This window comes from Taudactylus pleione, unplaced genomic scaffold (assembly GCF_031769625.1).
Source record: "Taudactylus pleione unplaced genomic scaffold, aTauple2 ptg000507l, whole genome shotgun sequence".
Taxonomy (NCBI): Eukaryota; Metazoa; Chordata; class Amphibia; order Anura; family Myobatrachidae; genus Taudactylus; species Taudactylus pleione.
The window spans coordinates 3,140,361-3,164,678 of NW_028284909.1; the positions used below are offsets into that span (position 1 = coordinate 3,140,361).

The 24,318-nt window shown below is 43.0% G+C and overlaps 1 protein-coding gene across 1 annotated transcript in view; it reads right to left on the reverse strand.

Annotated features, from left to right (window-relative positions):
* Positions 1 to 602: 602 nt before the first annotated feature.
* KCNK6 (potassium two pore domain channel subfamily K member 6) overlaps positions 603 to 24,318 on the reverse strand; it is a 48,312-nt gene continuing 24,596 nt past the window's right edge. The window contains exons 3-4 of the mRNA XM_088450171.1: positions 8,341 to 8,736; positions 603 to 6,046 (exon numbers count right to left, since the gene is read on the reverse strand). Of these exons, the coding sequence (XP_088306297.1) occupies positions 5,823 to 6,046; positions 8,341 to 8,736 (620 nt within the window). The 3' untranslated portion in view covers positions 603 to 5,822. The remainder of the gene's footprint in view (positions 6,047 to 8,340; positions 8,737 to 24,318) is intronic.

Genomic DNA, 24,318 nt, shown 5'->3' on the forward strand with positions numbered 1-24,318 from the left:
ATGACCCCAAACATACAGCCAATGTCATTAAGAACTATCTTCAGCGTAACGAAGAACAAGGAGTCCTGGAAGTGATGATATGGGCCCCACAGAGCCCTGATCTCAACATCATCCAGTCTGTCTGGGATTACATGAAGAGACAGAAAGATTTGTGCAAGCCTACATTCACAGAAGATCTGTGGTTAGTTCTGCAAGATGTTTAGAACAATTTCCCTGCTGAGTTCCTTTAATAACTGTGTGCAAGTGTACCTAGAAGAATTGATGCTGTTTTGAAGGCAAAGGGTGGTCACAGCAAATATTGGTTTGATTTAGATTTAACTTCTGTTCATTAATTTTGCATTTTGTTAATTGATAAAAATAAACTATTAACACTTCTATTTTTTAAAGCATTCTTTTTCCACACCTTCCTAAAACTTTTGCACAGTACTGTATATATATATATATATATATATATATATACCCACATGACATCTTATACACGGCATGAGTATAAGCAAGCAAGCCACTCAGATCACACATCGCCATAATCCTTTACATCTACACCTGACCGAAAATAACATAAAACGTGATAAAAACATAAAAAGTGATTAAATAACATTTTATTAAAAACAAATTTACTGCATTGACATCAGGCAGAGGAAGTGAGTATACAGTTTTTATTTTATTATACATACAATAATATAGGAGAGAATAAATAAATGAAATGGCACAACTCATTATTTGATGAGGTAAATCAGATCATAAAATGAAATCTACAGCTATCTAAGGGGGAGATTTATCAAAACTTCTACAAAGTGGAGGCGTTGCCCATAGCAACCAATCAGATTCTTGTTATCATTTATCTAATACAGTGTAAATGATAGCTATAATCTGATTGGTTATTATGGAGAGCATCTCCACTTTTTCTTTTTTAGAAGTGTTGATAAATCTACATGGGAGTATATTTATTAAGCAGCGGGTTGTCATACACACTGATCATCGGCGGCTTTGACCAATAGATTTAAAATAGCAATAGAAACAAAATGCTAAATCAGGCCTGCTTAGCATTTATTTCCAATGCCGCTATCACTCAAAGCCGCTGTATAGTAAATATACCCTATAAGGGCAGTATCGTTCAAATGTATAGGAAAGGTGCACATACTTCCCTAATATATTCCTCTTTAATATACAGATTGCACGGAGACTCTTTCTATAAAGTGTTTCTGTGCAGATCTACCATTACAGTGATACAGTTGTATGTAACGGCTCAGTGTACTATGATGTAACCTATAGCAACCAGGCCATGTAATTATTCTAGTGCACTTCATGAAGTAAAAGCACATGTCCATTTGCCATAGATTACAGCATTAAGTTATTGGATAAGACCCATTGTGGGGTTTTCAATGAAAGTGGAACACTGCTTAACTGAAATATTATAAATGCTGAATCATTAACATGAGCAAAGTTTAGCTATAAACTAAGTGTAAATAAGTGCATTTTAAAATTAGATTTGGCAACAACTAACCCTGATGACAAGAAGACCCACTCCAAAGAAGCAGATGACTGAAAGTAATACATGAGTATAATGAAATTATTTATACAGGATAATATATTTAGTAGGGAATGGTATCGAAATACCGGCGGTTCAAATCCCAACCGCAGAAGCTCGACAGGAGATCCCGACGAGGGAAGGAACGTACCCTAACCCTCCCCTCTCCCCCCCTAACCCTCCCTTAGCCTAACCCTAACCTTCCCGGGGGGGTGCCTAACCCTAACCTCCCCCCGTTGGAGACTAAACGTAAACCCCCCTTCCTCGGGGACATGAGAATACTTACCCGGCCGTGGATGTACGGGATTCATGCGGTTCGGTATATCGACGGCCGGCATCCCGTCCGCCGGTAATATCACTGCATCCCTTTAGTAGAATACAATTTGTGTGACTATTGTATTAACAATTACTAACTAATACATTAATATATAATGATGAATATAAAAACATTTTACAATAAAAATGACTGCAATATAAACGGAATCTCCTGTGTGGCGCATTATACAATAGTCTTTTTAAAGGATTTTATTTCTAAAAAAACATTTATACTAGTTTTTATTGTATGCGCTATAGCACTTACACTACAGAATACCCCATCTGCCTTATTCGTGGAAGGATGGGAGCCAGCAGTTTGCAGCCACTAAAACACTTGCACACCAAAATAAACAGCTTTCATAATAAATCTACTTTCTCTCTCTCTGTGATCCAAATGCTGGTGGGGGGCTGTTGCAAAAACACCAACTTTCACTGCCAATAAGTCTTTTCTCCCTTTGATAGATGGTAATGGTAACTGTAGGGCTATAACTCATGCTTGCTGACATTCTGTCAGCCCCTGGGAGGGGGGCAGCCAGGTTGTCCAAGCGGGGGGGCACGGCACAGCATAGGGGGGCGCGGCCGGGGATATTACCTGCCAATAGGGTGGAGTGGGGGGCATGGCCACACGATTGTGTCTTTTTAGCCCAGCCCACGCGACACAGTTCTGAGATTACTGGCATTGTGAAGTAGGGGGCGGGGTCATAATGACACGATTCAGCGAGAATCTCATCATTCCCCCCCCCCCCCTTCACTGCAGGGTTTTGTCTGGGAATTTCGGGCGAGGGGTTCGGGGGGTCGGCGGCCAGCCAGGAGGCTTGCCTACTTTTCCGGTGGGTAGGGAGCGCCACCCAATTTTCGGGAGATTCTGTCCGAATCGGGAGACTAGGCAAGTATGCTATATATTGATTAGACTTAATAGTTATTTAAAAAATAATAATTTTATTTTTTTATTATGCCTACCAGATTTGTGGATTACCTTCATCAGGAGAAGATTGCCTCTTTAAAATAAAGGATAATTCTCTGCCTAGGACACCAGGCGGTTGTAGTCTAACCTGTGGTCTCACCTATTTATTCTCCTTTAGAAAGAAGTGTAAGTGTCCTGGGGGCGTTTAGGGCAACTAGCTCTTCTTACCTATAAATTAAACTGTTCTACCTGTTATTTACTCAGTTTCACTGAAGATTCAATGAAAAAAAAAACTGATTAAAGGGGATGTTTCTTTAACAACCGGTTTATGGTCATGTTCTCCAGCAATTTTTGAGATACGTAAATCTGTATGTAATGCTGTGTTATGTACTTGTTAGCCGTGATGTATTTATATTATCAGCGAATTTTTTATTTTCAGTGCCCAGGTAATGACACACTCTGCTGTTGGGGTTGCACTGGACACAGTTTTATCCATAGAGCAGTTTGGTGTAGAGTCTCAGGCCAACAAATTCTGCCTGATGATGTGCAAGCATGAGTAAGAGACACAGAATAATAATGTATCTAGTACAAGCAGCAGAAGGGCATGTGCAAGTCAATAGATTAAATTTAACTGAACGAAAGTTATAAATATAAAGCAATGTATTTAGTAAAGCTTGCAGGAAGGCGATAAATTAAAGTTATGTGGAGGTTGAAAAGTTCTTTAAGATTTGATGGCACCAGAATATATTTATGGTGTCAATATCAGAATAGCCATAGCCCTAACCCGAGAGACTACAGGACGTTCTCAATAAACACACAGATCTTACAAAGAACTTCAGCAGGTTCATAATATAACCGGTACATTCTCTATCAGCATAAATAATATTAATTTATTTCTTTAAATTGTACTGGCATCAAGTGTTTAAAATGCACCTGTCACCCACACCCAATGTAGGCAGCCATTCTGTGTGATGAACCAATATTAGTGTGAACCTACATTGTCCGCCTAGTAATCTCCAGGCATATGCTTCCCTCTCAGTAGAAACATTCCCTAAATCAAAGGGCGGGATGCATTATGATCTAATCTGCTGTCAAATCCTCGAAAATGCAGTTGTCGAGGGTTTGACCACATTTTTCATATCCACTAAGCTCCGGAACGTAAAGCTTTCTGCAGCTTTGAGCTGGCGTGCAACGCCATCTTCAGATGGCGCTGCCCAATAGAAGTCTATGGGTTTCTCTTTCAAAAGTTCACAAAGAGGGATACAATTGGATCCCTCCCAGTGTCCCCTGTGGCACGCATGTGCAGAAGGGGCCTCTGCCTAAATCCGGACGTCCCTCTCTCGCAAAGGACAGCTCTTATCGGGAGAGCTGTCCTACGTGATTTTATTCATACATACCAGCGTTATTTATGCATGAATGTGAGGAGTGCAAAATTAGATACTTTATGCAACCCGCCCAATGTCCTCTTTTAATTGAGACTAGAGATACCATTTGTTCAGTGCAACTAAATGATTCAGTTTGTATGCTCAAATACTGCCTGGTTTCAATGTGTTGGGTCCGATATCCCAGCAGTCAGGATCCTGACGGTCACAATGTCGGCTCCAGTATCCCGACTGTGAGGAGATGACAGGATGCATTTTAAAATCAGACTAACAATATACATATTTACCAGGAAGAGGAACATGCACAGACAATTCCTGCGTCCTCCTCCTGGGTTTTAAATCTAATCTCATGATACAGAAACATTGTGAGACGCTGCAGGTATAGGTCTGTATACACAGGATGTCAGGGACATTTGCTGCTAAACAATAATTATATTTTCCAAGATCTGCTTAAAAGACGCTACATGTATTTTCAAGCACATTAAAAGGTAATTTACACCAACAATATCTATATTCCCTTTTTATCATCCTTAGTAGAAAAATAAAGTGTTAATTATTACTAAACATTTTTGTGCAAGTCTCCCCCTAGGATTAGTAAATCAGGATATCGGTAATCCGCATAACTCCATTGTCTCACTAATGGGTATCATTGTCCTTTGTGTGATTTTCTGGCTTCAATGGTCCTAACCGCAGCTGCATAGAAATGTGGAGCCATTTACAGGAGAGACAGTGTAGGAACAGTACAGACGGCAGAGATCTCTTCTCCGCTGTTATTACACAGAAAAATGCTTCTCACAGGCATAATAATAAATAGATTATTGGTATTATTTCAGTCAGGTACGTACACAATGTATGTGTGATAATAAAGTATCCTAGTACAGGGAACCGTTCATGTGACCTGTTATGAATATGCAGTTAGTGTGAAACATCCGATGTACATAGAGAATTAAGATAAACAAAAAGTACTTGTAAAAACAAAGGCACAAGTCACTATGATAATAAGTGTGGCACTATCAGTATAACACACACATACAACATTCTCTACTCTAATCATAATGTAAACAGGTTCTAATCCCATTGGTGATGTCATATTTGCACCAACCTATGAGATAATAGAGGTGACTCCGCGGTCAGGTGATCTCTCTATATGTAATGAACAGATGGGCACCTAGGGCTCCATTTACCAATAAAGCATAACCCCCTTTAGTGCTCGCTGAAGAGGTTATGTCCTCGTTTTTGCATTTAACAAACAGCGATAATCTAAGATTACCGCTGTTTCTCACAGCATTGCTCTCTGGGCATCTTATAGATGGCGAGAGCAATGTGGTCCCCATTACCGGCAATGGAGACCCAGCGCTGCCTTTGCGGCTTCGCAAAGCCAGGCACTGCCGGGTCCCTGTGTCATACACATGCGCATAACACTGGTGCCCCGTCGCTGGCAGCATGAAGCTGCAAGCAGCCCAGCGGAGGACTTTGCAGAGGACAAAGACTTTGCTGGACTTCGCCGGAGGGGTAAGTATTGGTAAATACCAGTGAATTTTTCATTTGTATCACAGTGATAATAAATGAAAAATGCCACTGGTATTAGCCTTCGTTGGTAAATGGGGGCCTCTAGTGGCTTATTAAATATTAATATCAACATACATAAAACAGGATTGGCGTCTTCAGGGACCAATTTCCATCTTGTCCTGGGTTACCGATTGATTGATGAATAGCTAGGTTGTGCCCCTGTAGTGAGTTGCCTTTTGGGCTCAGTGTTCCTGACAGTGGAGTTTGAGGTCTCCAGAATGGCCTCTTGGTCCTCCTGGTCATGCAGACGAGGGAGGTAGAAAAGGTCAGTGAGTCCATGGAGATCTGAGGCTTTGTGGAATGTCTGCAGCAGGAGCAGCATGGCCATAAGGCCAAGTAGGAGGTAGACTGTAGAAGAAATAATTATATGTTAGGGTGAAGGAAAGGGGGATCCAGGAGAGAAGGGACCCATGCCTAGGTGTCAGACATGGTCCAAGCAGGAGCACAAATAAGGGTTACAGATGGGAAACATGGAGGATGTATGAAGGGAGCGAGATGTACGAGTTGAAAGGACTTGTAAGAAAAGAAAAGCCATTAATGCAGTGGTTCCCAAACTTTTTTGAATCACGGAAGTGCATCAGCATTATTTTCATGGGACCCCTAAATTGTGCTTACCTGTAATCCCTATGTTTTTATTAAATAGTGGTGGACAGGTTGGTGCTTCCTTTTGTGCACATAGTTAAATTACATTGACCATAAAGAATTTGATTTGGTGCTGGACCACCAACCTGAGGCACCCCTGCAAGTGTCCAGAGGCACCCCAGTGCACAGTTTGGGAACCACAAAAAGATGGAGGAATATTAGAGATGTATATAATAAGTAAAACAATAAAGAGAGACAATTTTGAAATTTGTGAGAACGAAAGTGAAGGAGCTATAAAAGAGACAGAAAAACCCAACATAGAAATGAGATATAGGAAGGACAGTCCAGGTGTAAGGAGAGGTGGAAATAATAGTGAGGTCCAGAACATTGCAAACATCAGTATTAGTACCATATATTAGCTGGGTAAAGCATTAAAGCTCACCAAGGTTCCTTCCAATCCTGTATATTATATGTGTATTGTAATGGTGGCTGTAGTGGCCTCTGCACATATCATCTTGTTATAGAAGGCTAACTCTCTCTTTGCACATAGGGATTCTCTTTGTGTACTGTATATATAAATCCTTCTCTACATGATACCAGTAGCACCAACCACCAATGAGATTACACAGGACTAACTTAGGGGTGTACACACAACAACATTGGACAGGGCAGATAGCCCTCACATACATACTCACATGAGTGGACAGAACAGTTTCCTACAAGATGTGCACAGACAAATTAAAATACTTTGTGCTGCTGTGAACACTGAGATGACCCGATCAGCTACAGACTATTCTATCCCCACCCACTTCTAAACTGGAACATACAGACAAGCAGGACATAAAGAGTTAATGCAAAAAGGTGCCATAGTCCTAATCAAATGCACCTTAATAATTTATATATAAGTTATCTGGTATTGTAAAGATATTCTCTATGGTATGGAGTTAGGAGGTTGACTCTCATTATGTCACCAGTGGGTATGGGGACCTCACAATGCCGTCGCTGGGATCCAGACACAGATGTAAGGCTACTAAGTTGTTTCCCCCTGCGGGTGTTAGAACTTTAAACATGCTGCTTACAAGTGTTGACCTCCCGTATCCAACCCATTTTCTATAGCGTCTGGTGACAATCTGGCTGGGAATCACTGACGTAATTTCTCAATAATATGGACATGGTCTCTTGTCTGTTATGATACTAACTGTACTGTATATTGTCAGTACCTCATGCAACTGAGATAGGCAAAAATAAATAAATAAATATGGACATGCAAGTTACTAGTGCAGCTACAACCACACTAGGGAATACATCACTATTCTCTAAGTGTATGTCCCAGTAGACCTTCTGTAGCACGTTCGGCAGAATGCAGTAGGGTACATAGCACCCCAGTGGGAGTGGGGAGGTCCCTACAAGTCTTCTTGTCTCTAAAGAGAGGCTGTAGGAATTTGGATGCTCTGCTAGTGCCAGTTTACAGATCAGCCTGGTCAATATAAAAATAAAATTTATTATTTGTTACACGAGGCGTAACCCCTCAGAGTCTTTATTTCGCTAGCGGGCCAGCAAACTGAGAGCCCATCCTGTAGCACGGGGAGTCTAGGACTAAGAGGTCAGGTTAAAGCATCAATCGATAGGGACTGTCCTGCCTTCTAGCAGTGAAGGAACAGTCATCCCTGTTATCCTGGGCCATTCTATAGGAAACTTAATACAAAACAATCTGTTTATTAGTTTATTTATTAATTTTTCTGCCCTTTTGTACGTATTTACAAACGCATTATGTCAAATACGTTCTTATTTAGTTCCCGAGGCCAAGGCTAAGTGACGCTCTTACCATTACTCACTTACACATACCACATTCCTTCCTCATTCCAAAATGAGCTAGCTAAATTCTATAAGTTCTTTTGATTGATCATGTGTTATAATGGAATGAGAATTAAGAAGAGAATGACATGCAGTGTGTCTGGTTCTGCCATGGAATAGGGCAACCAGAAGACAACTGCATATGTCCGAAGAAACCAGTACCATTACGTCCATCCATTCTGCCACCCCCACGACCCCATACTTACAGGCCACAGACACTTTGTAGAGCTGCCGGAGCCACTGGTTGTCCTGCTCGCCAGGGACGTAGTCTCCAAGCCCAATAGTGCAGAGAGAGATAAAACAGAAGTAAAATGCATCCAGGAAACTCCAGGAGCTCTCTATGGTGCTGAATATGGCAGATGGCACCACTAGGAATAGTGTTACCACCACCACGCTCATGAGCATGAAATGGACCCTTGTGACCTTCTTGCGGTCAAAACCCCGATGAATCTGGAAGTAGTGAATGGGCCTGTAGGTAAAGATGTCCATCAGACGCTGGACAGCTGCACTGAGGACCAGCAAGGTGAAAGGAACTCCCACCAGTGCGTAGAAGATGCAGAACGCTTTCCCGGAGTCTGTGAGGGGAGTGGTGTATCCATAACCTGAGGACAAGCACAGGAAGGAATGGGTTAATTATTACTGCACTGAAATTCATTGCGTTACAATCACATGTGAGCAGATGTCATACTCAACTAAAACCAGGGAGAACACAATTTTCCTTTGCACATCTCCCATTTAAACACTGGTGTTGTTGCTAGTGCTACATATTCAGATCCCACCAATGCTTATACAGTGGTAAGCCCATGGACAACCTACATCCCCTGATATTATTTATGACTAATTACATTCTAAATAAGCTCTCTGGCTTGTTGTGGAACTACAAGCCCCAGCATGGCAGACAGGCAGTCAGTCATGGCATGCTGATTTAGTGGTCTACACAATATACACTATTATTATAAAGGAAAACTTTAACTAGTACAAATGCTAATTATTTACTATAAACAAATGTATTCTATGTTATTGTGTGTTGCTATATGCCTCCTATTTCTTATTACATCGATTTCATTTGGTGTCACTGTGGCTACAACTGTCCATGCAGAAAACACTATTTGCAGACAGGGGATATAGTCATCATCCCTGCGGTCAAGATGCCGGTGCTCAGAAGACCGGCACCGGAATCCCAACAGCAGCCGGAAACCCGGCCCCAGAACCCCGACCGCTGGCATCCCAGCGTCAAGTATTGGGGTTAGGGGGAGGGTTAGGTGTAGGATTAGGGCTCAGACACTAGGAGGAGGGTTAGGTTCCAGGGGGGGGGGGGAGTTAGGGTTAGGCTGTGGGGGGGATTAGGGTAAGGCTGCGGTGGTGAGTTGGGGGGAGGGTAAGGTTAGGGGTTAGGCACTAGGGGGGGTTAGGGTTAGGCTGAGGGGGGAGAGTTGGGATTAGGCTGCGGTAAAGGTGGGTTGGGGGGAGGGTTAGGTGTAGGGTTGGGGTTAGATCGCCCAGGGGTGGGAGTTCGGTTTAGGCTGTGGGTTAGGGGGAGCGTTAGGATTAGGGTTAGACTACATACCTTCAGGCATCAGGATTCTGACTGTAGGGATGCAGCTGTCAATATTCTGACCACCGGCATTCCGACCGCTGGGATCCCGTACCCAACCCACAGACAGCAATATATTAAAGAGGAGTCTCAATAGAAAACTTGCTAATATGCATGTTTATATAATAAAATACATTACAGTGCTCAATCATCCTGTATATGTCACACTACATACCGTTATTACATGTAACAGTGATGAGTGTTATTGGCCTGTGTGGGATCATTTGGTATAGGAGTGGTCCGGCTTGAACACTGACATGAGCTGTCAAATTGGGAAGTGATCCTGTCACTCTATGCAGAAACTGCTGCCTGTCTGTGGCCAGCTTAGGCTCCTCTTTGTTTCAACTCTGCCCTGTAGATAGTAAGCCCTTAAGATCAAGGCATCGTGTACTACTTACATTTTCATGTAATGTCTGTGCAGCATTTCACATTGGTGCTTTATAAATGCTGGATGATTATAATATGTCATCTATCTTTACTAAACTGTTTAAACTCTAGGACGTTCATTCTGGCGGTGACCTTCAGATCATGTCATACATAACTGATTCCAGCTGGGACACTGAAGGACACTGCTTTGTTCTTTATCATCCCTAGCAGAGCCGTAACTTGTCTTTTTGGTGCTCTGTGCCAGAGAGAGCATTGGCGCCCCCCCCCCCCTCACTATATAATAGCCCCTGAATGTAGTGAGTTCTTCTTATACGTCTCCACATAAATTTATATATGTCTCCTCTCCACACAACCACTAAACGTAGTGCGTTCTTCTTAAACATTGCCACATACTGTATATATGTCTCCACACAACCATTGAACATAGGGAGTTCTTCTTATACATCTCCACATATACAGTATGTCTATATGTCCCCACACAACCACTGACGTAGTGAGTTCTTCTTACAGGCTTGGACTGGGCTGCCGGAGAGCCAGCTATGTCAGCCCCAGTTTGCATGTGGGCTCCCCAGACGATGCAGGAGAGACACAGCGCAGCACCTGCCAAGAGGAGCTGTCAGAGAAGCTGCCAGGAAGAGACAAGCTGGAAGCATGAAGAGCAGAGTAAGAGAAGCCTAAGGTAAGTAAACCAGTGCAGGTGGTTCAAGAGGATGAGGAGGTAGGGGAGTTGGGATCATTACACTACAGAAATATGGGAAAACTATTATTTAAGGTGGTAATATATATAATATACTGTAGTAGTGCTGCTATTGGGGCACTGCAGGGGCTCTGGATAGTACTGTTTTACAAAAAAAATGTGGCAAAGATTATATTTTTTTAAATATACTAGTAACTGTCCCTGGCTTTGCCTGAGCTTTCTTTCCCTCTTCCGCTTATTCCATCTCTCTCTTTCTATGCTATGGGGACCATTAATTAATGCGAACTGGGCATGGTAGTATGCCCATGATCGCATTGCAAAATGCGAACATAGTGCCGGGATGTATCATCCGGCACACACAGTGACAGGGGTTCCGAATGGAGCCTGTCTCTACGATGTGACTGGAGTGCTGTCGTGGCTACTGCGCAGTCACGCTGACTGCACATCTGCAACCGCCATTGCCGGGGAGGGTTCCGGGGGAAACCTCTGCTGGCTAATTACGCGATGTTAAATAAATACAATATATCAGGCGCCAAACAGTCACTGATCAAGTGAAAATGTGCAAGTGATATATGCTGCCGCTTGCCACCTGGGAATAATTGCCAATCTTCCCAACAGTAAAAATGGAACAAATTTAGGTGGAAAGCGCTGCACAGACACACATAGAATCAAAAGAAGTGTAATAAATCACTATTTAATAAACAGTAATACACAATAATATATCTCCAGTCTACTGATACTAGAAGGTTAATGTCTGGAATAGCATGGTACACTGCTAACATAAATAAACAATGTAACAATACCAATGGATACAATAAAAAATGTCAAATGAATTGTAGATTAAAATGACTGAATAGTCCCTCCTACATAAAAATAAAGTCACTGGTAGGACCGTAGTGTTTATCCATAGAAAAAAGATATTTGTTATATGCTTATGGGCCACACTCTAAATGAAGCAGTAGTGGCTTTGCTAGGTGAATGAATCAGGACAATTGATGGCTGTTGTTAGTTGATGAAATGTCCACATATATTGCACATACCCACAGCGTTTCCTCAGGTATCTGTCACTGCCGCAATGGATATGTCCTCCGGCAGCACAGTGGGATCGCTGTTCCTACCAGCTGTATATTAGCCCTGCGGTCAGTGCTAGGACCCATCCTCTCCTGTGGATATGCCCGTGCCGCACCAGTGTGAGCCGTGTCCTCACAGCCAGTCTGCTGTGTTGTAGAGAGGAAGTCCTACACCACACAGGGCGAGTGGGTCACGTCAGGAGTGTCAGCTATCCGACAATGCGGAGTAGCGGCGCCGGTGTAAGCGGCTCCACGGGACAGCAAGCAACAGCTCCAGAGATGTGGGAGTGCACAAATTGAACAGTCTTGTTCCCTTTAACGCGTTTCACCGCTAGCAGCGGCTTTATCAAAAAGGCAGCATAACTTTTCCATGTCCACAATGGGGTTTAAATAGCCTGTAGTTGGGCTCAAACACCTGTCGGTAGTTGATTAATTACCAGGCTTAGAATAGCATACCAGGTGCAGCTAGTTCCTTATCCACCATTAATATCAGTAGTTCCAGCAGCAAGCACATACTTTAATTTATTATTCAAAAAATGGTGAATAATGGAAACTAGAGTGAGAGGGAATACATAACAGAATATAAAATATATATATATATATATAAAAAATAAATATAAAAAAAAAAAACATTCACATTGAGATGACCATATGCATATAGATATATATTCTCATAAAATACAAAAAATATATGTATACAAATATGTATATACATATGTCAATTCCCAAATACATGTATCCAGATGAAAAATAAATAGTAACTTAAATGATTTGACGTGTTATACTATAATGAGAGAATTTAAAAATTATTCATTAATATTCAGGACCCAATCAGCTACACTCATTTAATACAAGCCAAATGTATATTTAGATTATCGCAAAAATTATATAGAAAGTATATTTATAAGAGGGTGAGGAAGCCACAAGAACAATAAATACAAGGAATTATTAATTCCTCTCAAGCCATTTATATAGAGCAGAGATACAGATACAAAATTAGATCTATTCATGTTGAACGTATGTTTCTATAATACACATATAAACGCATATAGACAATGCCCAGCGATTGAATCTAGACTAAAAGATATTTTGTAATGGTCAAAATATCATAACATTAATAAAAATAACATATACGTTTCTGCAAAATATGAAGGAAACCAAAATAGAATGAATATCTAACTGAAGTTCTGATTGAATATTGTGAATCAAAGTACATATATAGAAATAAATATAGAGAAAAAGGGTACAGATATATACTAGAGCTCATCCACAAAGCAGATCTAAACAGTACCCGGGAATAGAGTCTGAATGAAAAGTTTTAAATAGTACAAAAAAAACATATGTATGGAAGGAAGTGAAGAGAGACTAAAGGGAAATAGTAAGGAGAGTAGCTAACCACAACTCTGATCAATACTACATTAGATAGTAGATGTAAATAGCTAGAGTAAATATCAGTACTCAGATTAGCTAGCCCTAAAATATACACAACCCAAATGTATCTAGGGTGAACACCTTGAATTGCAGAAATACGTATGACAGGAACAGTAAAGTATATGTTTAGATTAATTCAAGATCTATTGTCTCATTGAGACCCTGCGGACTTAATGTCTGCATTTTAAGGATCCATGCAGCCTCTTGTCTACATAAGTGTCTGAACCTGTCACCGCCCCTTGGCATCTGTGGGATCTGCTCTACCCCCACCACCTTAAGGCCGTAAGGGTTACTGGAGTGATGTTCCAAAAAGTGTCTAGGTACACTATGGTTGACACATTTCTTAATAATATTCCGTCTGTGCTCAAGGAATCTTTGCTTAAGTGGCCTGATTGTACGACCGATGTAGTATAAATTACATGGGCATATTAGCAGATATATCACAAATTGCGAGTTATAGTTGATGAATGACCTCTCAAATTTAGTAGGAGCCACCGAAGCCGACACATATTTAGTTTTATTTAAAATATGAGAACACGTGATACATTTGTTGTGATTACATTTAAAACACCCACATTTTATTAGTTATTTGAATAATAACACTTTTGGTTTATCATTTACTCACGTTTGTCATCCCTCACTAATTAATTATTTGGACATCACATTGGAAGTGATTGAGAATAAGATTTCGGTTTCTACATTTAGAAAAACAGTAGATGTCTCTAGTTTATACTAGGGATGTGCAGGCTCGGTTCTACTCGGTTCCGTTCGGTTCTTTTTACCGAATCTTATTGGCTATCCAAAACTCGTGACAGCTGAAACCCAATAAGATCCGGTAAAAAGAACCGAACGGAACCGAGTAGAACCGAGCCTGCACATCCCTAGTTTATACCCTACACCAGTAATCATAAAAAGAAATGGCTCAATAACGTCTCGAAAAGCCAGCTTTACAGAATCCGTAGAAATTGTACATCGGTAAATAAATTCCGTGAGCATGCGGATGAAATGATGAAAGATTTCGCCAGGAAAGAATATCCACAAGCAGTTTTGGATGAAGCATTTGATTTTTCACATTCTTTAGATAGAGCATATATTTTGGGTCATGATAAGGAAGGCACCAATAAGAATATCAAGAAAGATAGGAAAAATAAGGAAAATTTAGATACTAACTTTAATACCTTGAGACCAACATTTATCTCAAAATACAATGTAGCCGCAAATAAAATGTGTGGTATCATGAGAAACAACTATAAACTATTGTTAACAGATCCTATCCTGAAGACCACCCTTGAACACAAACCATCTTTAGTGTTCAAAAAGGCCACAAATTTAAGAAACATCTTAGCTCCTAGTTTTTTTCGTAGCAAACATGATCCAAATGTTACTTCAGTGCAGAAAACTATTATGGGCCCTAAAGTACTTGGGTGTTTTAAATGTAATCACAACAAATGTATCACGTGTTCTCATATTTTAATAAAACTAAATATGTGTCGGCTTCGGTGGCTCCTACTAAATTTGAGATTAGGTCATTCATCAACTGTAACTCGCAATTTGTGATATATCTGCTAATATGCCCATGTAATTTATACTACATCGGTCGTACAATCAGGCCACTTAAGCAAAGATTCCTTGAGCACAGACGGAATATTATTAAGAAATGTGTCAACCATAGTGTACCTAGACACTTTTTGGAACATCATTCCAGTAACCCTTACGGCTTTAAGGTGGTGGGGGTAGAGCAGATCCCACAGATGCCAAGGGGCGGTGACAGGTTCAGACACTTGTGTAGACAAGAGGCTGCATGGATCCTTAAAATGCAGACATTAAGTCCGCAGGGTCTCAATGAGACAATAGATCTTGAATTCATCTAAACATATACTTTACTGTTCCTGTCATACGTATTTCTGCAATTCAAGGTGTTCACCCTAGATACATTTGGGTTGTGTATTTTTTAGGGCTAGCTAATCTGAGTACTGATATTTACTCTAGCTATTTACATCTACTATCTAATGTAGTATTGATCAGAGTTGTGGTTAGCTACTCTCCTTACTATTTCCCTTTAGTCTCTCTTCACTTCCTTCCATACATATGTTTTTTTTGTACTATTTAAAACTTTTCATTCAGACTCTATTCCCGGGTACTGTTTAGATCTGCTTTGTGGATGAGCTCTAGTATATATCTGTACCCTTTTTCTCTATATTGATGTCTATATATGTACTTTTATTCACAATATTCAATCAGAACTTCAGTTAGATATTCATTCTATTTTGGTTTCCTTCATATTTTGCAGAAACGTGTATGTTATTTTTATTAATGTTATGATATTTTGACCATTACAAAATATCTTTTAGTCTAGATTCAATCGCTGGGCATTGTCTATATGCGTTTATATGTGTATTATAGAAACATACGTTCAACATGAATAGATCTAATTTTGTATCTGTATCTCTGCTCTATATAAATGGCTTGAGAGGAATTAATAATTCCTTGTATTTATTATTCTTGTGGCTTCCTCACCATCTTATAAATATACTTTCTATATCATTTTTGCGATAATCTAAATATACATTTGGCTTGTATTAAATGAGTGTAGCTGATTGGGTCCTGAATATTAATGAATAATTTTTAAATTCTCTCATTATAGTATAACACGTCAAATCATTTAAGTTACTATTTATTTTTCATCTGGATACATGTATTTGGGAATTGACATATGTATATACATATATTTTTTGTATTTTATGAGAATATATATCTATATGCATATGGTCATCTCAATGTGAATGTTTTTTTTTTATATTTATTTTTTATATATATATATATATATATATATATATATATATATTTTATATTCTGTTATGTATTCCCTCTCACTCCAGTTTCCATTATTCACCATTTTTTGAATAATAAAATAAAGTATGTGCTTGCTGCTGGAACTACTGATATTAATGGTGGATAAGGAACTAGCTGCACCTGGTATGCTATTCTAAGCCTGGTAATTAATCAACTACCGACAGGTGTTTGAGCCCAACTACAGGCTATTTAAACCCCATTGTGGACATGGAAAAGTTATGCTGCCTTTTTGATAAAGCCGCTGCTAGCGGTGAAACGCGTTAAAGGGAACAAGACTGTTCAATTTGTGCACTCCCACATCTCTTTAGCTGTTGCTTGCTGTCCCGTGGAGCCGCTTACACCGGCGCCGCTACTCCGCATTGTCGGATAGCTGACACTCCTAACGTGACCCACTCGCCCTGTGTGGTGTAGGACTTCCTCTCTACAACACAGCAGACTTCGGCTGTGAGGACACGGCTCACACTGGTGCGGCACGGACATATCCACAGGAGAGGACGGGTCCTAGCACTGACCGCAGGGCTAATATACAGCTGGTAGGAACAGCGATCCCACTGTGCTGCCGGAGGACATATCCATTGCTGCAGTGACAGATCTGTCTACCTGAGGAAACGTTGTGGGTATGTGCAATATATGTGGACATTTCATCAACTAACAACAGCCATCAATTGTCCTGATTCATTCACCTAGCAAAGCCACTACTGCTTCATTTAGAGTGTGGCCCATAAGCATATAACAAATATCTTTTTTCTATGGATAAACACTACGGTCCTACCAGTGACTTTATTTTTATGTAGGAGGGACTATTCAGTCATTTTAATCTACGATTCATTTGACATTTTTTATTGTATCCATTGGTATTGTTACATTGTTTATTTATGTTAGCAGTGTACCATGCTATTCCAGACATTAACCTTCTAGTATCAGTAGACTGGAGATATATTATTGTGTATTACTGTTTATTAAATAGTGATTTATTACACTTCTTTTGATTCTATGTGTGTCTGTGCAGCGCTTTCCACCTAAATTTGTTCCATAATTACGCGATGTGTAGCCCATAGGCTACAAGCAGCTAACGCCATATTCAGATGGCGTTAGCAGCGGGGCCAATCTCCTGAATGCATTGCATTCCGTAAGTTGGTACATTTGGCAGCAACGTATCCCCCATAGAAGCCTATGGGGGAAGCGGCTGCCAGTGGGAATGAAGGGATCACAGCAAGTATCGGAGATATCTGCTGATGTCCCTCCTTCATTCATCTGGGAGAAACTTAATATTTGCGGTTAAACCCTGAAAATTGATGTTTTGGGGGATTAAGCAGCAGATATACAATGATACATGGGCCCCTATATCTTCCCCATTGTATCTATTTCTTTCTCCCACTTTCTTTTTCTCCTGCTACACTGTCTCTATATACCCCCTTTCTTTCTTCTCTTTCTCCATCATGCTGCTCCTGTCACTCCTGTCCCTCTCTGTCGCATCTGCCCCTTAGTCTTCTTCCCCTCCATCTCTTATTTTTACTCCTGTCAGCCTCAGTACCTCCTCCTCCATGGAACTGTCTTAGTCAGTTGCCGTGGTGGTCACACTCTGTGGCGGGCTGGGCCGGGGGCAGGGTGCCATGTGCCCCCCGGGCCGCAGCGTCATGCGGGCCGCGGGCAGTCTGTGTCACTGCGACACAGACTGCACCGCGTGTGTAGCGCTGACCGGACGGAGTTCGGTCAGCACTACACAAGTGACAAACACACAGCCGCCGGCTCCGGCAGCTGTGTGTTTGTTTTGATCAGCAGCCAATGAGAGTCTGTCAGACTCTCATTAGCTGCTGCTGCGCCCACTGCAGTAGCCGCTCCATCTTCCGGCTCCCGCAGTGGGCAATGGGAGAGGCGTCATATCGTCATATGACCTCTCTCCCATAATACAGAGCGGCCCGGCCCGGGAAGGACAGACGGAGGAGCGGATGGCGATGGCGGGAGCGGAGATTCAGGTGTTTTTTTTTTTTACTGTGTGTCTACTGGGGGGGGAGGCTGGCACTACAAGGGGGGAGACCACTACTGGAGGCACTGCAATGGGGGGACTACTACTGGGGGCACTACAAGGGGGGGACTACTACTGGGGCACTACAAGGGGCGGACTACTACTACTATGGGCACTACAAGGGGAGGAGGCAACTACTAGGGGCACTGCATATGGAAGAGGGGACTACTACTAGGGGCACTACATAGGGGGGAGGGGACTACCACTGGGGGCACTGCATCGAGGGACCACTGCTGGGGGCTCTATAAAAAGGGCAATACTGGGGGTAGTGCATAGGGGGGAGATTACAACTGGGGCCACTATTTAAGGGGCACTGCATAAGGGTTACCACTATTGGGGGCACTGCATGGGGTGTGGACTGCTCCTGGGGGTACTATATAAGGAGCACTGCATAGGGGGTACCACTACTGGGGGCACTATATAAGGGGCTTACTACTGGGGGCACAAGGGGCACTGCATAGGGGGGATCACTACTGGGGGCACTACTGGAGGCCTGCATAAGGGGGTCCTCTCCTGGGGCACAGGGGGGCACTGCATATGGGCACCACGACGGGGCTGTCCCTAATCTTTATTTTTACTTTACATTAATCCCATATGGCCAGCCTCCTCCCTGGAACACTTGAGGGGGGGGGGCGCCGTAGCACGCACGTTCTTCGGGCACCCTGGCTACACGCTACTCCTCTGCCAGGTCCGCCTGCATGCATTTGCCCCCCAGGCAAAAAGTTGCTAGCCAGCCCCTGGTCACACTGTACTCGGACGGGTGCATGTTGGCATCTAAAGTGCTCAGCGTGCAAACTGCTATACTGTAACCAATACATGTGTGGATTTTTCTCAGTAACTCCATGTGCAGCTAGGCACAATACATGGGTGTGAGCGGGATAGCATCTCCTAGTGGTGGTTGGGCATAGTAGGATGAGATAGATTAGATAGATAGGAGGTCCTGAGGATGGAATTTGAGAACCTGCGTATTACACGGATAGGGACCCACATTTTCTTTAAATACTAAAGAGTGCACATTATTACTGTTTTAATAAAAGGGGCGCATACTGTTCTCGGTGGAACGAGCATACGATTCTTGGATACAAAGAGCTGATCAAGCCACACAAGCAATATATGTTAAAAAGACATTTATGACAAAGTAAAGGACTTAACTTGCTTTCAGATCTACTTAAAACATAGATGGCTTCATTCCCCAGGAGCCTCTCCTCCAACACCTTGGAGCTGGGATCTCATACATCGAGCATAGACAAAAGGCTAACTGTATACTGACAGGTTACATCTTATATAGGGAGAAAACCCCATACTTAAGCAGTTTAACAAGTTTAAATGTCATTTGGAAATATTAAGTAAAAGAAAGATGAAAGAATAGATAGTAGGGGGCACTGTTGCCTCAATTATGAATGTTGGACATCTAACTATTTATGAGGGGTGTAATGTATGTACTCAGACACTGTTGACCCAGGATTAGTAATGTCTGTCCACATATCTAGTAACAATAAGACACTATTTGCTTAACTTAAACAGTGAACTTTGGGCCTGATTCAGAGCCGGATGCTCTGACCAGAGCGCTCGCTCTGAATCAGGGCCCTCCTCCATTAAAATGGAGCGTCCTCCTGGACGCTCGTATAGCTGTGGGTCACCACCCACAGCATATATGAGCGTGCAAAAAGATGGTCGCGATGGTCTTGACCATCGCGACCATCGGACTTGCGAGGGAAACCCTGCGGTCGGGTTTCCCAGCCACAAGCCCTGGAGTGATTTTGGCTCTATCAGAGCCAAAATCACTCCCACTGACATCACTAGTGATGTCAGTGGGGCCGGCTTCAGACGGTAGGCGTTCCCATGGGAATGCCTCCGTCTGGCAGGCACGCCCCCGGCACGCCCAAAAAAGGGGGCGTGCTGTCAATCAACATCGACAGCACGCCCCCTTTGGTGCGAGACCCGGAGCGATGGAAAGCCCGTCGCTCGCCGGGTCTCGCGCATGCGCAGTGGGGAACATCGACCCACTTGCGAGCGTACTGCCGCTCACGAGTGGGTCTGAATGACCCCCTTTGTCCTGTCCTTGGGTTCTGTCGAGAACACCTTAACATAACTATCCCTTCTAATGTCTTGACCATTGTCTGATGCCTTATACATTTATAAGATCACACAACAATATGGCTTCCAAGAACCATTCTCTGTACTCCTACCACACATACGATTACTATTCTACTATTACTATTCTACTATAGACTAAAAGGGGCACATATTATTATAAGACTATGCTGTGTTTTTTGTGGGATGGCATTGCCCCTCTAGTTGATGGAGAGGCAATCGGGAAGCCGACTGCCTAAATACCGGCAGCCGGCTTCCCGACTGTCTTATCCCGGCATGGGTGAAATGCCGGGCATCTAGATATAGACGCCCGCATTTCCCCGACGTTGGGAGACCGGCGCCCGGCATCACGATCGTACTGATGCCGGGCGCCGCGAGCGGTCAGCCGCGGGGGGGGAGGGTTAGGTTTAGGGCTCCCGGGGGGGACTTAGGGTTCGGCACCCCCCCGGGAGGGTTAGGGTCAGGCTAGGGGGAGGGAGGGTTAGGGTTAGGCACCCCCGGGGGGGACTTAGGGTTAGGCACCCCCCCGGGGGACTTAGGTTTAGGCAGCGGGGAAGGGGGTGGTTAGGGTTAGGCACTTAGAGGGGGGATTAGGGTTAGGCACTTGAGGGGGAAGTTAGGGTTAGGCACCCCTAAGGAGGGTTAGGGGGGTTAGGTTAGTGGATACTTACCTATCCACGATCGGGATTTCCAGCGCTGTCGGCCTTCCGCTGCGTCGCACTCTGCTTCTGTCGGGCTGCCGCTGACGGGAATCGAACCGCCGGCCATGCGGCTGACGGTATTTCATACCAATTCCAGTTGATGACCACACCTACCCAATGGCTGGTCACGCCCCTATGGGCCCCTGCCATTGCATTCCCCTGGTGGGCACTTCATGCCCCAGTCCGACACGGTCTTCTTATATGTCTCCACATCACCACTGAACGTAGCGAGATCTTCTTATGTGGCTCCACAAATTGGCGTATCTATAGTCAAGGGGAGCCCACACCGCACACCCTGGACCCATAATTATTCTTGCCTCTCCAGTCCCATGTCGGCCGTCACTGAAGAAGAGCATAAATCAGTGGGAAAATGGCGCAGCGACCATAATAACTGAATGTAATGAGCACTTCTTATATGTCTCCATATAACCACTGAATGTAGTGAGTTCTTCTTATATGTCATATTTCATACAGAATTGCCTGCAGGGTTACTGACTTTCTACCATTCTATGTTTCTGCCCTAAGAAATTTAGCATTTTTCAATCTGTAAAAGATAACAGTTAGGAAGTCGGTGCTAAAACCTGATCTAAACAGGGTAGTGGTACCACTGGCGTTGCCTTTTAGGTTTGAACAATGATCTTGATTTTGCGCTAATGTGGGGTACACACTGAGTCAACGGATCAGCCAGCAAAACGACCGGACAACTGTTCCTACGCAGTGCAGTAAGTTGGGGTGTGCGAGTGGTGCCAGTGTACAGAGAACAGTGCCCTGTGGATGGCACCACCACTAACCCACAGCCTCTGGATCTGGCTTTCAGGGTGTAGCCAGAATCGCTACTGCAGGGCTACCATAGCATCCTCAGGATGCTCCAGGCAGGCTCCCTGCAGCTCTAACAGCCCCCCTGCAGCATCCTGTGGATGATCTGGTCAGAGCTATAATTAACGGGACTGTCGGACCCGCCCCCTCACATGACATCATGCTCTCAGGGGCTTCATGGCCCGCACAGGGAGGACAGAAACCTCCCGTGGAGCAGAAGGGAAAGCCTATTATGGTCCTGTTCCTACGACTAGTAAGGTTTATGCACAAATGATCTTGTGCATACAGACTTACTAATCATCAGCCCAGCAGACTCCACTTGAACATGCCTGACAAATGTAACGTCATATTCAGTGGATTCTGCGCCCGATATATTGTTCAGTCATTTCATTGTGTGTACACAGTGCGCAATGTAAACGATATATCTGTACAATATGTCACATCTACCGTGCAGCAGGTCAGTTGCATATCTGTGAACAACATCGTTCACAGATATATATCGTAAGCACACACTGACCAGATATATCGTTCACCAGCTGTATGGACGATATATATCGGCTAGTGTGTACCCAGCATGAGGGACATTCAATGACTTCAGCATTTCTTTCTTCCCACTATTACCACCCTTTGTCACAGAGCTGTTTTGAAACATAATGGAGGGAAAGGTCAGAGTAATGTACTGTACAAACAAAGAGAAGTATTAACAATGACCTAATTAGCTGGTGGTCAGCTCCCTCCCTACCAGCCAGTTTATGGCTAGTCAGCAGGTACTGAGCTGGTCACATGGAGAATCAGTTTAATATTCGCTCTTAGCAAAAATCTTCGGCATCAAGTAAGATCATTTCATTATTATTAACATTAGATTTTATTTATAAAGAGCCACGTAGGCTCCGCAGCACCGTACATAGGGTAACACATACAACAAAATGCATAAGTACACAATGGTACTGACAAGAAGATTACATTATATATATATATATATATATATATATATATATATATAAAAGTTATGTCAGTGCTCGGATTGAATGATTACGTAAAGATTACAGAGCATGCACAGTCCCGTCACTGCTCCGACAGAAAAGATTCACTGCTCCGAAAAGGAATGATGAATTGATCCGGCAGCCACGGTGAGTCAGAAATAATGTTAATTATCGGGATCCGTTCGGACCCCGATAATTAACATCATGAATTGGCTCCCATATGAGAAGGCCCCTCTCCACTTTGTCTTCTCTACATAATTATGCTAGTTTCTCACTGTAATTATGTATTTAGGGCCCCATTTATTAATGATTGCAACTGCAAAGCGTTCTGGGTATGACATTACCCCCTATTATCGCATTGCACGATACGATCCTATTGTCGGAATGTATCACCCGGCACACGCAGGGACAGGGGCTCCGAAAAGGAGCCCGTCCCTGCGATATGCCCGGAGAGCTGCCAGGGCTGCTGCGCGTGCGTAGTCTCGCTGACTGTACATGCATGGCGCCATTGCCTGGGAGGGGTCCGGAGGAACAGTCTCCCGGCTAATTATGCGAAGTGTAGCCCATAGCCTACAGTGGCTATGGCGTTTGCTGAGGGGCCAATCTCCAGAATGCATCGCATCCCGGATGTTTGTAAATCTGGCAGCATCGCATCCTCCATAGAAACCTATGGGTGATGCGGCTGCCAGCGGGAATGGAGGGTCCTTCCTTCATACATCTGGGGAAAATGTAATATTAGCCGTTAACCCCCGAAAGCAGGTGCAAATATACAATGATAAATAGGCCCCTATGCGAGTTATACTGTTTGTATTAGACTGTATTTATCTATGCTGTTAAGCTGGGTACACACTTGAACGACCCGGCGATATTGCAACGGTCCGATACAATGTAATGACACACACTGCACTATCCGCCATACGATGACACGATATATCGTTACAGGATTAATGTTGCCGCTCCGTTCTTGCATCTGATGTGCAGAACATCAGATGGGAAGATGCAAACCCACAAAAAAACAATCAATTGGGAGAACACTCTATACAATGATTGTTGTGGTCCATCGCGGATCGCAAGATTGACCAATATTTCGTATAGTGTGCACTCAGCTTAGTTTCATCACCTTGTATAGCACTGCGGAACCCTAGATAATAATAATATTTCTATTCAATGTTATAAATGAGAAAAGAATGAGCAGTACGTTATAAGAAAAATTGTTATGAGTAAAAGAGTTGGTGCTATGGTGACACAGAAATTAGGTTTCACTTTTTGGCAAAAGTACCGGCAACCCCTCAAAAGGTCCCGCAAAGCGATTGCTCACATGCATTAGCCAAAATCAGAAGAGGGGGACAACCTGGCGCAAAACTGAATGCAATCCATGTTCATGTATTTTACAGTTGTCTAAATTGCACTGTAATAATAATCTCCCAATAGTCCTGATTTTGTAGGGACTGTCCTATTTGCAGATTCTAATAGAGTCAGCGCAGCATCATTATGTGGATGTGGTTGGGTGGATCAGGATGGGGTTTGAGCGG